At 34.7% G+C, this 17,397-nt stretch overlaps 1 protein-coding gene across 1 annotated transcript; it reads right to left on the bottom strand.

Moving 5' to 3' along the window:
* Positions 1-15,867: 15,867 nt before the first annotated feature.
* LOC132041830 (vetispiradiene synthase 2-like) lies at positions 15,868-17,334 on the bottom strand (the record flags this gene model as incomplete). The annotated part of the gene is given in 4 exon segments (XM_059432521.1): positions 15,868-16,207; positions 16,209-16,481; positions 16,583-16,828; positions 16,963-17,334. Coding segments are annotated over 4 exon segments (915 nt in total), but the record flags the coding sequence as incomplete, so codon positions are not given.
* Positions 17,335-17,397: the final 63 nt, after the last annotated feature.

Genomic DNA, 17,397 nt, shown 5'->3' with positions numbered 1-17,397 from the left:
GAATTCTCCCTAGGCTTATAATCGAGATATTGAGATCCCTTAGTGACTATCGTTAATGCAAGACTTTCTCATGTGCTAGATGTGTGTGTTTGATTACTTATCCGCTTACTTGTTAGTCGCTTCTTGTTTATATGCGTGAACTAACCATTGTCGGCCTATGATACCTACGAGCCTTGTGTTGTGCTCAATAAAATACTCTTATTTGTACAAAAAGGGAGTGTAGAGTTATTTTCGAGTGTGATGTTCGAGTCTCACGACCGTTTCGAGGCATTCGTCAAAGACGTTTGGGTGAGCTATTGCAAAAAATTAAAATAGTAGTCTCTCCTTAGATTTTCGTTGTTCTCTATCCTTAAACGAAGTCGTATCCGGTTTCCGTTATCTATTCAAATTGTAAACTTCTTAAGCTCTTGTAGGAGTCTCTTTAGACCAGATTTTGGAAATTTCTTATAATAAAAGTATTTATTCCGCATGTTGTATCAAATTAAGGTAGTTATCGATTTCGCCCACCGGGGGGTTAGTGTGGGTGCCCACATGATCCATGATTTGGGTCGTGACACTCTGTCACATACTAGCTCACTCATCACATGAAAAGGAATGGTAATATTAATATGACTTGTAATGGTTGATTGTATATTGGTGATATTGTTGAGATTGATATCATGTATGACATGCCTTCCCTATTATTCTGGTGATGATGGTGAGGTAAGTGATTGAGAGACTCCGAGGTCTTTGCCGGAGATTGAGAGTGACAGAGAGACTCCGAGGTCTTTGCCGGAGATTGAGAGTGACAGAGAGACTCCGAGGTCCTTGACGGAGATTGAGAGTGATTGATAGCCTCCGAGGTTTCTTCCGGAGAGCACGAGTGGTACATGGACTTCGCGGGTCCCCCATGGGTCATGGCTTTGAGGCACTGCCCTTAGCATGTGTGTACGAGAGTGGAGTGAGAGAGGTGACTGTTGTATTGCATTGCATTCATCCACTCATATATTTGACTGATCATTTGGTGAACTATATCTATCTTGGTTGATTTCATGATTCCTTTACACTTTACTTGTATATGATACGTGACCATACCTATTTGCTCTATGTGCTACTTGTTAGTTTCCACTTCTTCATGCGTTATCTAATCATTGTCGGCCTATGATGCTTACCGGTACTAGTGTTGTACTGATACTACTCTTGCTGCACTTTTGTTGAGTGCAGAGTACGATCCAGGCTCCAGTTCTACACCCCGTGGCTGATACGCGAGGGTGACATCTTTCAGTCATTCAGGGTGAGCTACTTGGTCATCCGTGGCCCCTGAAGGACCTCCTTTATTTATTTCTGTTTTTGTATTCGACAGACAATATGTAGCCTTCGGGTATTTTCAGACTTGTATTCCGGACTATGTTTAGCGCTCTTGTACCCTTTGACTAGATTTTGGGGATGTCGTGACATTTCTAGTGATGATAAGTATTTAAGACTTGATAACTTCTTCTTCTTTAATTTTTCGATTATTTAACTTGTTATTGGGAATGTGGTTCGCCTACTCGGGGGGATAGTGTAGGTGCCACCACGACACGTGGATTGGGTCATGACAGAGGGAGTATTTTATATATAAATTGTTGCCTCAACTGAAAGAAGTTTTTCAAAATTAAAATTAATAAAATCTTATCCAAGACCAACAATGTCTCAAGAGATATAGAATGAATTATCTATATTATCAATTGAAAAGAAATTGTTAGAACAAATAAATTATAAAATAGTAATTAATGACTTCGCATCTAAAAAAGCTAGAAAAGTAGATTTTAAATAAAAATATATATGACGATCTTTCCTTTTAAAACAATCATTTTTTTTGTGCGGATTGCCCTTCAAAAACACTGGTCTTTAATTTTTGGCTCTCAAATTGGTGGTCATTAATTTTTTCCATTCGCTTAATACCTTAAGGTTCTAGTTTGAACCCCAGCTCGGTAAAAAAAAAAAATTCGCAAAGCAAAGGTTTGGATTCGCAAGGCAGAGTTTTGCATGCAAAACTCTATCTCAGGCAAAATTTTGAATGCAAAACTCTACCTCACATGTAAAACTCTGCCTGCAGGTAGAGTTTTGCATTCAAAATTCGGTCTAAGGCCTAACTTTGGCCTGAATAGACCTAACTTTGATACAAAACTCTGTCTTGCGAACTTTTTTTTTTTTTTTGAGCCGGGATTCGAATTCCAAACCTCATGATATTAGGTGAAGGGAAAAAATTAAATACCACCAATTTGCGGGACAAAAATTAAAGACCGGTGCCTTTGAAGGATAATCGTGCAAATGACCCTAAAACAATAAGCTAGGGCCTCTGTTTGAAGTTTGGCTTTAGGCCCCCAGTGCTGTTGAGACGGCCCTACAGATAACACACGTGCAATGGTGCAAAGACATTTTTTTTCACGTCGTTAACTTAAATGTAGTCAGGGGTGAATTTGTGTGTTAAGTTTGGGTCACGTGAACACATGATCACTCGACTAATCTCGATATATTATGTGTATAATTCTGAAAATATATCTAATATTAACTAAGTGAACACATGGTCATATTAGGCTGAGCGGAGCACTGGTCAAAGGTTATCTTTGTATTCTCAAGGTCACGGGTTCATGCCTGCAAACATTAGGAGATTTATTCTTGTAACACCGGTTCATAGCTTTTCCTGACTCCTTGATACCAGTTTGTAGCTAATAGGCGTTTGAGCACTTCTTTGGGCCGTGATTTTTTTTATTTTTTTTTTTGGTTGAATTAGCTAAATATATAGGATCATCATTTATAAGTTTCAAGAACTTATATTTCTTTATTTAATTTTTATTTATGTTACTTTATAAATATTTGTACTTAATAACACGAGGTACACGCGCAACGCACGTGCCCAAATACTAGTAATGTATATAAGTGAGAGCCTTTGTCACAGCCATCAAACTTTCACGTTTAAATTCTTGTTAACGTCTGGTTGCCACACTTGACTATATACTGGTCAGTGGTCTATAGATATAATACCCCTTTTATAATATTGCAACATGCTCTTTTTCTTTATTTTTTTTATTACACATTGTTAGTGTAATTGTTTTTAACTATTAGGTGACCCCAAGGAATATCTACAAGTAAGTATTTGAAAATAAGACATGTTACCTCCTATTATAGGTAATGATGGCCTACTTGTATTTAATAATTAAATGTACAAGCGGCATATTTTTGTTTTCAGGGTTACTGCTCCTGTTATAATGAATTTATATCTATATTGAATTTTTAGATAACTTAATGGAGTAATTTTTTCTATATTATCAGTATATAGAAGTTAAATCATTTTTTTATTATTTATTCCTTGTGCCCAATTCGTTTTCTTCTTTGGCGTCTGTCGAGAATCTGTCAGTCCAATGTTCCTTAGGGTTTCTAGTTTCAACTCAGAAAACGACTATCACATAAAATATTATGAGACATTGTGCATGTGCATTATTTTGTCTGTAGTATCAGCCTGTTAAACCGGAACCGGTGGACCGGTTTACTGGTCGCCGGTCTACCGGGGTTTTCTACCAGTCCGATTTTCAAAATTTGGGACCGATTAACCGGTTAACCGGAACCGGCCGGTTAAAACTGGTTAACCGGTCAATTTTTTTTAATATGGCTGCCTGGACTGGACCAACTGGACCATTGGGCAACGGTCCATTTTGCAAAAATGGTCGTTGCCAACGGCTCCAAACGAACATTTTGGCCTCCCAACCCCCCTAAACTTTTTTTATACACTTTAACCCATTCCCCACCCCTATAAAAACTCCTCTCCATTTCCAATTTTAATCCACACCAATTCGCTCTTCTCTTTCTCTCAATTTCTCTCAATTATAGTTACTTTGCAACAATTAGCCACTTTAAATTTCTCTCAATTAAATATTGTAAAGTTTTGTTCTAGTTTCAATTATTAATTTTGCAATTATAAATTATTGGTGGAGTTGGTGATTTTGCAACAATCCGAAGTAGCTCCAAAGCTTTGGTGGATTTGCAATTCTAGCCGCCTTCACTTTGGTAGAAATTAGTCCGGCAATTTGGTACCTTCGTTCCAATTCTATTTTTAATTTACGCAATTTAATTTGTTGCAATTTATTTTCTTGTGATTTATTTGAGTGTGATTTAAATTAATTCTATTTAATAATGTCGAAGAGATTGAGACGTGGTGGCGGTAGTAATGGTATTGTTAGGGGTGGGTTTAATGAGGAAACATTTGTGAACAAAACACCTAATTTAGGTATTGATATTGGTGAAAATAATCCACTTTTAGATCATGAGGTAATGCAACAGTATACCGGCACTGTTAATAAAATTGATGATAATGATGATGATAAAACAGAAGCCCCCGAAAATCCCATAGGAGATACAGGTCCTGCACAATCACATACACAAGACAAACCGCCAAGAACTCGTAGGCCAACCGCTAGAATTTTGAAATTTATGACTAAAGATAAGGAAAGACAAATAGCTAAATGTACTTTATGTAAAAAAGAATTTATTTTTAGGCAACAAACTAGTAAGGATGGTGGAACGGTTTCACTAACAGATCATATGCAAGCTAAATATAGGAATGTTTGGGGAGAGAAAACGGGTTCAAATGTGAGGGGTATTCAACAAACAATAGACCCACGAACCGGTAGAAATTTTAGCTATGACAAGAAAAAAGATCATATAGAAATAGCTAAAATGGTTGCTTTTGATGCTCTACCATTTTCCTTTCCTTCGGATTTGGGGTTTGTTACTTATATTCAACGTTGTTATAATCTGTTGTTTGAGGGTATTCCTAGAAGTGCTTGTAGAGCAAATATTATAGATTTATATTAAAAAAATATGAATTTTATTTGCGCCATGTATTTAATTCTTTAAATTGTAGTGTTTCTCTTACTGCCGATTTGGATCTTAGTCTTAACAAGTTAGATTTTTTTGCTATTACATGTCATTGGGTTGATCATGATTGGATGAGGCAAAAAAGAATTATAACTTTTTTATATGATGAAGGGGAAGGTCGTCGTGACGGAAAATTTTTAGCGGATTCAATGTCAACAATTATGAAATTTTTTAACATTTATAGAAAAACACTTTGTATTGCTTTAGATAATGCTTCTAATAATACAAAGGCGGTTGGTCTTTTAAAAAGGGAATTAAACCCTCCACTAAAAAATATTTTTCATGTGAGATGTAGTAGTCACATTTTAAACTTGATTGTTAGAGATGGTCTTGACTATTTTGAAAATTCTATTCAAAAAGTTAGAAATGCGGTTGCTTTTCTTTTTTGTAATGCTAATAAGCAAAAAATGAGAGATTTTAAGAATTCTTGTGTGCAAAGTGGCCTTAGACTTAGGAAAATTCAAGTAGAAGTTGACATTAGGTGGAACTACACTTACATTATGTTACAACAAGCATATGATTATTGGATTCCCATACAACAAATTTACAACCATTTTAATACGGATAGTGATGATTGGTTAAATATTACCGATTGGAAAGATGTTAAGGAATGTATTGAACTTTTACAAAAAATTTATAATGCAACTCTTGCTTTTTCTAGACAATTCTATCCTATGGTAACCGAAATTTTAGCCTACTTAATGGAAATAGCCAAAGTTTTATATGAGTATAAAGATAAATCCGGTTATAAAGCGGCTATTTTTTCTATGACAGCAAAATTTAAGAAGTATTTTTTTTTCCATCCCAACTTTATTTATATTGGGTTCTCTTTTAAATCCTTGTTTTAAAATGTCTTATACTAGAGCATTGGTTGGTCAAATTTATAACTATTTAGAAATTGACGAGGGAGTTGAACCATCTTTACATGACGCCGAGCTCGCGATTGATGCCGAGTTTATAAATATTTTTAGTCATTATTCTACTTTGAAAGAAATTGCTACACCCCTTCCTCCACGCCCTACTACTTCTCAAAGTAGCAAAAAGGGCTTGTCAGGTTTATTGAATTTAAAAGTTTTACATTCACATCCAACTCCTTCTCATAATGCAAATTTTGATGAATATCACCTTTATTTGATGCAGCCAAATGTGGATATCAACCAATTAGATGATTTGGACGTCTTAGCATGGTGGACGAAATACAAGACGAGTCATCCGATACTTTCAAGAATGGCTCGAGATATCCTTACGGTTCAAATATCAACCCTGGCTTCGGAAAGTGCATTTAGCCAAGGGAGACAACAAATTGGAGACCATAGACACTAATTATCCGGATTTAGCTTGCTAGTACTAGTTTGCATTCGCGATTGGATTAGATCAGAGCGACGCAATCAAAACTCAGAAGCGGTGGAAGGCGAAGAGGAAGAGATTGAAGATTTGATAGCAAGTGAAATAGACCAAATGGAAGACTTTGAAGACGTCTCAATGACCAAATATAATGTTGCGGATATTAGCCAAATGATTGACACTTTTTGATTTTATTCTTGTACTACTTTTTTGCAACTCGTGTATTATTTGCAAGTTAAAAAAAAACTACAACTTGCGAATAAATGTTATCCATGAATGAATAAAATATATGGCTCATTGAGCTTTCTTTTATTTACTTGTGTTCATATTTTTACTTATATTAAGTTAGGAATATACCTAAAATATACTAAGAATATACTTATAATATACATCTACTTAAATTAAAAAATAGAAAGTTATATACTTGGAAAATAACTTAAGTTATAATACATATATATATATATATATATATATATATAAGTTAAGTATATAAGTTAAGTTTTTTCTAAATTTATAAATTTCTATTTTATAACTTAAGTATATTTATATTATAAGTATATTTTAGATATATCTAGTATGAATATACTTAAGTTATAAAGAGAAAATTATAAACTTAGAAAAAACTTAACTTATAAATAACTTAAGTTATAATACATATAACTAAAGCATATATATATATATATATATATATATATATATATATATATATATATATATATATATATATATAAGTAGCTAAGCATATAAGTTAAGTTTTTTCTAAGTTTATAAATTTCTATTTTATAACATAAGTATATTTATATTATAAGTATATTCTTAGTATATTTTAGGTATATCCAGTATTCAATATACTTAAGTTATAAATAGAAAGTTATAACTTAAGCATATAACTTAATTACATATACATATATGTTGTTACTTAGTAAATTTATAAACTTGAGTTATAAACTTATATAACATATATAAATACACCTACAACATACTAAGAAATACTATAATATATATATATACTATACAAATTTTTTACGTTTGAAACTGGCCGGTTCCGGTTTCCAACTTTGGAACCGGTTAACCGGAACAGGTTAACCGGTAACCGGTGGCCGTTTCCAATTTTTTGACCGGAAACCCGCCGGTTTTCTAACCGGTCGTCGGTCCGGGCCGGTTTCAACCCGTTAACAGGTTTACTGTAGTGTTCTTTTTTTTTCTCGTCATTATTGCACATGCATTTGGAATGTTGATTCGGGGTCTATTTCGATGGCACTCACAATATATATATTGAATTTTCTTGAGTGCATACTTTAGCAACTTTGAATTGAGAAAGAAAAAAAGAAAAAGAAAAAAGGGACGTCCAATAAGTGCCTCAAAAGTGTTTTTACCTTCTGAAGTACTCCAAATTCATCTATCAGTCATCAATTTAAATGTACTTTTTTGTCAATGGTCAATCTTTTGCAATTAAGCTTGTCCTATTATTGACTAATAGTGTGAGACTTTTCCTTGAGTTCAATTAAATGTGTAGCACTAAATACTAAAAGTGGGTAACCCTATACTTGGTGTTGTAGTCGTTATTTTGTTCTTAGCTACGTTATAAGTATTTTTTTCCGAATTTAGCTTTATATACCGTCAGTATAAGTAATTTTTTAAAGTACTTTAAAAATAAGGTGTGTTATCTGTTACAACAAATAAATATAACTCAATAGTGTAATTTTTTTTTTTTTACACCTATGATGCATATATTTAAGTCTTTTTTTCAGACTGTTTAAAATCTTGCTGTAATGAGGGGTGTCAATTATAGCTTGTAGACTTTAATAATCGAGTATCTTTAAAATAAGTGTATTTCAAAAGTTTAGCCAAACAAGCCATTAGTACATATTAACCTGATATCCATTAGATCGAAATTTCGTCGATACTTGTCATTTCGTAATATAGTGGCATACTTTGTCATTTCGTAATATAGTGGCTGGTATTATTTATTTCGACTTAAAATTTTCGTAATAAATTGTTCTTTGAAGAAATTGTTTGAGGGTGGGTGGGTTTTAAAGAAAACTTATTCTTCCACTTACATAAGACTTGCAAATCTCTGAGAAAAATTACAATTATCCAAGTACAATTCTTTTTGCACAGACAATCTTTGAGAGAGGGGCACTTGAGGAACGGGTAGTTGGCCGGCTGGCTTGCGATATGAGATATCTTTGATTATCAACATCTGTACCACTACTAATAAAGCTCAAACACCATAGAGTAACTATGTTGTCAGTCTTATAGAATTTAACCCATATATGGCCCTATATTTTCATTGCTAACTTAAAATTCGAAGGATCACCCCACTAACTTACTTATTATTCCATTATCACGCTTTTTATTTCTTTTTTTCTTTTAAGAAATTGTATATTGGTTAAACATCTAAGTGAACTAGTAAACTTAGATAGAAAAATATGCATGTGCCTCAAATGTGAATTATTTCTTGTTTGGGCCATGTGTTGTTCGTACAGGACCAGAAAAAACGTTGAAATTCTTAGAACTAAGAAGGATTTTTCTTTTATGATCACCTGTATTTCCTATACAGTCAACTAATAAATTGAAATTGGTTGTCAAAAGGGAAAATTATTATCAACATAATTGAAGACTGTGTCTATTGGCAACACCAAAGACCTATATAAGTGTAATTAATTTGAAAATCGAGGGTGAAACTTCACATACAATGTATTTTAAAAAGAAAAAAGCTAAACAATGTAGAGTGTTACTGAAGATTTTCTGCAACAAAGATGTTCAAATTGTTCTGTTAGTTCTTGGGTAAAAACTTAGGTGATAGTGACGAGCCACGAGCAATGACAAGATTCAGATGGAATATGACCATTAGTAAGGAAACCGATTCTACAGAATAGATTATATTGCTTTAATTAGGAAGCTGTAGGAAATAAATCAAGAGTAGGAAACCTAAGTTGTTTAGGATTTAGTTTATTTAATTCATGTCTAGTTAGGATTTATTTATCAAATCCCTATTGGAATAGGTTTTTCTAGTCCTAGTCTATTTTGGTTTCTAGCATTATAAATAGGGATGCTATGTCACATATTTTCATTGTAGTGAGATTCAAGAGTTTTGAGTTATTAAGTAAAGTCTCCTACCTTCTTTCTCTACTTTGATAAATTTCTTCTATATAGCCATTGTTGAGTCGTCCGCTTGTGCTTATATAATTCCTTTGAGTATTTTTATTTCCTTCAAATTGGTATCAGAGCCTGTGTGAGATCCGACCAAAGCCTCGTGTGAGATTCAACACATATAAAAGAATATGGATATTCCCTATTTACCAAATTGTCCTGTTTTTGTGTTTGATGGCAAAAATAATTTTGAGAGTTGGTATCAACAGATGAAGAATTTTTTCAATGTTGTTGGACTATGGTCCATTATTGATACAGGATTCGTGAAAACTCTAGAAGGCACAACATTGACCGGTGAAGCAGCTAAAAATTTGGAGAAAAATAGACAATTGGATTATAAAGCACGTTTCTACCTTGATAGCAAGGTCGAATTGCATGTGTACAATAAATTTTTACATGCAAAGGAGGCTTGGAAAATTTTGGTGAATTCATATCGAGGTTCCGCAGACGTAAGAAAAGTCAAATTGCAAGAGCTTAGAAGACAAAGACGAGTTGGCCCAAATGAAACCTACAGAGTCTGTCAAAGAATTCTTTACAAGAGTTATTAATATTGTCAACGATATGACGACTAATGGAGAAGCATTAGACCAAGTTAAAGTTGCTGAAAAATATTGCGGTCCTTGAGTATAAAATTTCACACTAAGAAGACAGTTCTTGAGGCAACCAAAGATCTCAGCACTTTGACACTTGACGATTTAGAAGGTGAACTGGTGACATATGAGATGTCCCCGAATCAACAAACAACCGAAACAAGATTGATGAGGCATTACAAGCAAAGGTGAATCAACCTAAAGAAAAAGAAGAAACATCAAATCTGGCTGAAACAAATCAACGAGGTCACAATTTCAGAGGTAGAGGACGAGGTGGTAGAGGTGATTATCGAGGCCGTGGTAGAGATAATTTTTCCTATCAACAAAGAAATAATTTCAGGAGGGAACAACAGAGTAATCAAAATTTTCAAAGACGTGATAAATCAAATGTTCAGTGTTATAATTGTGGAAAATATGGACATTATCAACGTGATTGTTGGTACAATGAATCCTGAAAATAGGGAAGAACATGCAAAGATGGCTGAAAATTATGGAGATAAACATGAGACATTATTGTTTTCTAGCTCCGTGACTGAAGAAAATAAAGGGAATGAATGGTTTATTGATTCCGGTTGTAGCAATCATATGTCTGGAAATAAGGAATTATTTGTTGATCTGGATGAATCATTTAAAGCTACAGTAAGACTTGGCAATAATGCAAAGGTGCTCGCTGTTGGAAGGGGAAAAATTTCAATTACTTCGAAAATGGATCTTCTCATTTTATATAAAGGTATATTATGTTCCGAGTCTTCATCACAATTTATTGAGTTTGGGGCAACTAACAGAAAAAGGCTATGATTTGCATTTTAAGTACGGAATGGGAACTATCAGTGATGATAAAATAAGACTAATTGCAAGAATAAAGATGAATAATAGTCGTTTATGGCCTCTTTATCTCAATCGTGGTGATTTACCTTGCTTTAGTTCTCTGAATTGTGATGATACTTGGCTGTGGCATCTACGCTTTGGGCATCTGAATTTTGGGAGTTTGAATTTTCTTGCAAGAAAGAATTTGGTTGATGGTTTGCCTTCTATTGATTTTCCTGACAGAAGGTGTGAGTCTTGTATTTTGGGAAAGAAGTACAGAGAACCTTTTCAAAAAGGCAAAGCTTGGAGGGCGAATGCACCATTGGAGTTAATCCACTCAGACTTGTGCTCAGTTGAAGTTCCTTCTAATGGAGGTAGTAAGTATTTTATTACTTTCATCGATGATTTCAGCCGAAAGACTTGGGTATATTTTACGAAAAATAAATCGATGCATGTGAGTTTTTAAGAGCTTCAAGGCCGATGTAGAGAAGCAAAGTGGATATTTTATTAAGACATTGAGAAGTGATAGGGGAACTGAGTTTCTTGTGTGTGATAATTATTTGAAGAAGTATGGCATTAAGCATCAATTGACAACTAGATATACTCCTCAACAAAATGGTGTGGCTGAAAGGAAAAATAGAACAAGTGATGGATATGGTGAGATCTATGATGCATTCCAAAAATATTCCTAAAGATTTTGGGCGTGTCGCTTTCTGTGCAATTTATGTTCTAAATAGGTGTCCTACTCGATCTAATTTTGGAAAAACTCCACAAGAAGTTTGGACAGGTAAGAAACCAAGTATTTCTCATCTAAAAGTATTTGGTTATCTTGCTTATGCTCATGTTCCTGATGTTTTGAGAAAGAAATTGGATGATAAGGCGAAAAGTGTATTTTCATTGGCTACGGTCATGAGACAAAGGGTTACAAATTATTTAATCCGTACAGAAAAATAATTATTAGCAGAGATGTTACCTTTGATGAGCAGAGTGCCTGGGATTGGTCAAAGAAGGATCCTAAACCTTCCACGTCTCAACCAATAATTCCAGTCATTGAGGAAGGAAGTTCTAGCAGACATCAAGAGGAACAACTAGCGCAACCTGCTCAAACAGAGACATCCAATCGCCCGCAAAGACATCACCATTTACCAGCCCGTTTGCAAGACTATGTTGTGGGTAATGATAATGATTTATCCGACGAAGATATTGTGAATTTTGCTCTATTTGCAGACTGTGATCCAGTTACTTTTGAGGAAGCTGTGAAAGATGATTGTTGGATACATGCAATGAATGAAGAAATTCATGCTATTGAGAAAAATAATACATGGGAATTGACTACTTTACCACCTTCGAAAAGGCCAATTGGAGTCAAGTGGGTATACAAGACCAAATACAAATCAACTGGAGAAGTTGATCGCTTTAAGGCAAGATTAGTTGTTAAAAGATACAAGCAGAAAGCAGGTATTGATTATTTTGAGGTGTTTGCACCTGTTGCAAGACTTGATACAATTCGTATGATTATTTCTCTTGCTGCCAATAATTGTTGGAAAATTTATCAAATGGATGTGAAATCTGCCTTCTTGAATGGTCTTCTTGAGGAAGAAGTGTATGTTGAGCACATGTCAAAAGGGTCAAGAAAATAAAGTTTACTAGTTGAAGAAGGCGTTATATGGGTTGAAACAAGCTCCTAGAGCTTGGTATACTCGTATTGATTCTTATTTTATTGGTCATGGTTTTCAAAGATGTCCCTATGAGCATACACTATACATAAAATTCAATTCTGATGGAGACATTCTCATCGTGTGCTTATACGTGGATGACTTAATATTTACTGGCAATAATTCCAAACTAATTTCTGAATTAGGGAGGCCATGATTAGACAGTTTGAGATGACTGATTTGGGACTAATGTCTTATTTCCTCGGCATTGAAGTTTCTCAATTGGAAGGTGGAATTTTTATCTCTCGAAAAAAAATATCTTGGTGATATTTTGAAAAGATTTAATATGGACAAATCCAAGCCAATTAAAGCCCCCGTTGAAGAAAAATTGAAGTTGACTAAAAATGGAACCGGTGATTTTGTTGATGCTACACATTTTAGAAAATTAATTGTGAGTCTAAGGTACTTGACTTCTACAAGACCTGACATTACTTATGGAGTTGGATTAATTAGTAGATTTATGAGTCACCTCGTCAATCACACTTGCAAGCGATAAGAGAATTTTGAGATATATTCAAGGTACGCAATCTGATGGCATATTTTATTCAAAGACTAATGATAGTAGTCTCGTTGGATTTACAGACAGTGATTGGGCTGGTGATATGATGCAAAGAAAAAGTACTTCTGGATATGCATTTTATTTGGGGTCTGGTGTATTTTCTTGGTCTTCAAAAAAGCAACAAGTTGTTGCTTTGTCAACATTGCGTAAGAGTACATGGCTGCAACAAGTAGTGCTACACAAGCATTATGGTTGAGAAGGATGCTTGGATTTCTTCAACACAAGCAAGATAGTCCTATAAAAATATTTTGTGATAGCAAGTCTGCGATTGAGTTAACAAAGAATCCAGTTTTTCATGGCCGCAAACACATTGACATTAAATATCACTTCATTCGTGATTTGGTTCAAGATAAGGAGATAGTTGTTGATTATTGCAAGATCAAGAACAAGTTCCGATGTTTTCACAAAGCCACTAAAATTGGAGTTGTTCATAAAGTTGAAGATGATGCTAGGCATGGTCAAGTTTGAAGATCTTGGTTTAAGGGAGGCTATGTAGGAAATAAACCAAGAGTAGGAAACCTAAGTTGTTTAGGATTTAGTTTATTTAATTCATGTCTAGTTAGGATTTATTTATCAAATCCATATTGGAATAGGTTTTTCTAGTCCTAGTCTATTTTGGTTTCTAGTATTATAAATAGGGATGCTATGTCACATATTTTCATTGTAGTGAGATTCAAGAGTTTTGAGTTATTAAGTAAAGTCTCCTACCTTCTCTCTCTACTTTGATAAATTTCTTCTATATAGCCATTGTTGAGTCGTCCGCTTGTGCTTATATAATTCCTTTGAGTATTTTTATTTCCTTCAGAAGCTGATCTGAGAGTGGCCTTATAGATTGTTAATTCTTCTTTTTTGTTCATTAACTGAATAAGCTAGCGTGAATACTTATGGACTTGCTTACATTATGGCACATCACTGTGTTTTCAGTAAATGAAGGTTCTCAATGTATGCAAGTATCAGCCTGATAAGATAGTTCAGAATTATCTATTTCCCCCCTCCCCCAACTGATCCATCATGTATTCATTGAATGTGTTGTCTATTTTAGGATGCTTTGAAATGTTAGACCCACATCCAATACAGTGATAAGCTGACACCACTCAAATGATCTTATCCACTTGAAAGTTAGTGTAGAAGTTGCTAACTAGACTTTCCAATAGACTGGTTAGTACCGCAGCTCGGGACGAAGTTCCATATTTCAATCAAGTCACCAGTTGAAAGAATTGAATATGATGTTTTTCTTTATCAAACAGATTTTATTAGTTTCCGCAATCAATTTTATGTCTTTTCCTAGCACTATTAAGTTTGATATGGAAGTCAAACTAAACCATATCTCCAGACTTGGTATAGTATAACCCGCGTAATGCAGTACCGTATTGCATGTAGATCGTTTGTTTCTCTTGCTTTAGCAACCCCAATGTGTTTTCTTGTATATCCTTGTGCTCCCAGTATTGGGATGTCATTTTGGACTTGCTTTGATTATGTATGTCGGATGCGTAGGGATTGACTCTATAGTATATCGGTGCTGAAAAATCTCATTTGGGAGTGGGACAAATTGGTTGCTTCTTAATGGATTTTTTTTCTTCTTTCAGGTCAATGGACAAAAGTGATCCAGCTTTGGGAAGAAGATTGCTTTTCTTGATCATTCTTTCAATCTGTATTTCTAAGCTCTAACTTAAATTTTCTGGGTAGTTATTTAGTTGTTTGACGATAATGTTAGTGGCTCATAAACGAGGATATTTGATTCTCTGTTAGTCTGGAATGACCCCTAGGTTCTAATGTAAATGTGGCGGATTCTGCATTCAGGCTGTCACCTTTAGTGACGAAAAGCGCAACTTGAGATCCGCAAAACTTAAGAGCAGTCCTTCAACTGATTGTCTTGTTGGTACTACTTGTTCAAGAGCAAACATAAATAAGCGGATCGTAGACGTTTTTCTGTGTCATCATCAGATACCTTTGCTTGTCACCATCCTAAGATAAGTGAACTGAAAATTTCTCTTTTTTCTGGTCGGGTGGTTGTCAGTTGGTATTGAAAGGAGGAAGTTGAAGTGGCAAAACAAATACGCGGTATCAGAACAAAAAAGTTATCACCGGATTTAACATGATTTCTAAGTTGTTAGTCACCAAATTTTTAGTGGAACGTTGTCCTGGATAGGAGGTTTGTCCGACCATGCAAGTTGATTTCCTTAAAAATTTTGTGCAAAACTGGACGGGTTGTTCTTTTCTATCAAACTTCTATTTTTAAGTGCGTTAGTTCAACCAAAATTTTAGCTCTACATTGTTTTCTATGAGTTGTAATGGGTGTAGATTGTTATTCTAAAAGGGCTTTTATCTAGAAGTAGGTTTTAGTTGTTGGGTCAAACTTTGTTTTTGTACTACAAACCGAAATCTGCAGTACAGTTATGCACAACCGGAACTTGGAGTCCAATGCATGTCTGTACTCCTTAGTACTTAGTAGTGCTAGCACTTGTACTATGAATATTTCTTCATCTAGCCCTTACTCACATCATAAAGCAGCCATTGCGCTAACTTTTTGGCCATTGGCAATTTTCACAGAAGTGAAGTTTTATTTGGTCTGAGGTGGAGGGAATGTTAAAGCATGGGTAAAGGAAGTCTCTATTGAGGTAAAATATGGTGTGGAGTGGATAGACAGGTATGAGACAGAGCATGAGATGAGCAATTTTGCTTGCCTATTCCATGCACTGCCTCTTCCCTGGATCTCCTTCCCCGACGATCCTTCTTTTTCTTCCCTTTTATTTCTCTTTCTATGACTCTCTAATGTCCAAGAACTCGAACACAAAGCGAATTGCTAAAATAATGAAATGGTCATAGTCAATAACATAGTTTAAACCCCAAATTGATATAGTATTATCTTAAAGCAGACTTATTACATGCATACATACATATTGGTTGCAACAAAGATATTATTTATACGCATAATATGAAGGACATTTGTTCTTTTCACCGAACAATGTTAAGAGACGCTCCTTACCACTATTTGTTCGCATTATGGAGCCTTCTTTTGAAACTTTACCGGTAAGTTCTGCAGTTTTATTTGTATACTAAAGAAAAGTAGGTTCAACCTCGGGGTCAAGGGTACTAACGAAGAAAGACTCAACGGTTTAGATCTCAATGGAGTCCACCAAAGAAAGCGACGATGTGAGGTTTTAGAACTTTTTCTGGATGAGTGTATCCATCTTGATTGTGCTTGTAAGTGACATCTACAATACGAGCGAGATTGAGGATACGAGTAAGAAGTTCTGTAGAGACTGGTGTTGGACGAAGAATTTCTTCATTTACATCCTTCCATGCTATCTCAGCCATTTCTTGGAATTTGTCCATTGCTACTTCTGTCGATACGTCATAATCCCTCATATAGCACTCAATTCCTGTTGCAATTTGGCCCCTACCCTTCTCAACCTGGAATGACAATTATAATGCATATATAAGGATGAAATCATTTTATATGGATTTACTGCAACTCTTATAAGATAATTCTTGTAGTATAATGTGATGTGTACCTCATACGTGGCTATGTCATCAACAACTCGGCATAATGTAGCATTAGCTACAAGAATTTTAGGGTTTGTAGCCAACCACTCGAAATCTTCCTTGGTAGCTGACTTCATTCCCAGGTAGGATGTCGTAGTTAGCAAGTAAGATGTGCTGGTACCTAGTGCATTGCTAAGGTACTCGGAAACAGATGGCATATATCCCTCAATAAACCATTTTGCTTCAACAAAATAATTTCTCACGTTCTCCTTCATCTTTTTAACAACATTCAAGATATATTATCGGTCAATATTCCAAAAATAATTTTGACGATAAAGAAAAATAAGGTAAATACAGGCAATTTTATAAATAAGATGTTAATGAATATATATGAGTGAGTGAGTCATACTCTTTCTTTTGCGTAGTGGACAACATAAGATCTACCATCCTTTGACAACTCCTTTGCATAATCGTCATAGAGATCCAAAAGAGCCTTATAACTGATTTTCATGTATTCTGGGAGTCGGTCAATTTGACTAATATCCCACTTTTGTATGGCATCGGTGTAGACCTCGAGTTCTTTTACGATTCCATAAGAATCGTATGTGTCATCTACTATCGAAGTGAGTGCTATAGTCTTAGCAAGCATGACACGGGCTTGAGAATATTGAGGTTCATCATACACCCCTAGCGTCCAAAAGTAGCATTCCACTACTCTATCCCTAGCATATGGAAGTGTTGTCACAAAATCCAAATCTTTCCACCACCTACAAAATAAGTATCAGTCTCAGAATCTAATAAACTAATATATGAACAAACAATTTATCTTTTTCATTTAAATTAA

Source organism: Lycium ferocissimum, unplaced genomic scaffold (assembly GCF_029784015.1).
Source record: "Lycium ferocissimum isolate CSIRO_LF1 unplaced genomic scaffold, AGI_CSIRO_Lferr_CH_V1 ctg11824, whole genome shotgun sequence".
In the NCBI taxonomy this organism is placed as follows: Eukaryota; Viridiplantae; Streptophyta; class Magnoliopsida; order Solanales; family Solanaceae; genus Lycium; species Lycium ferocissimum.
The sequence above is the reverse complement of the archived record's forward strand: the minus strand, read 5'-3'. Positions and strand labels throughout refer to the sequence as shown.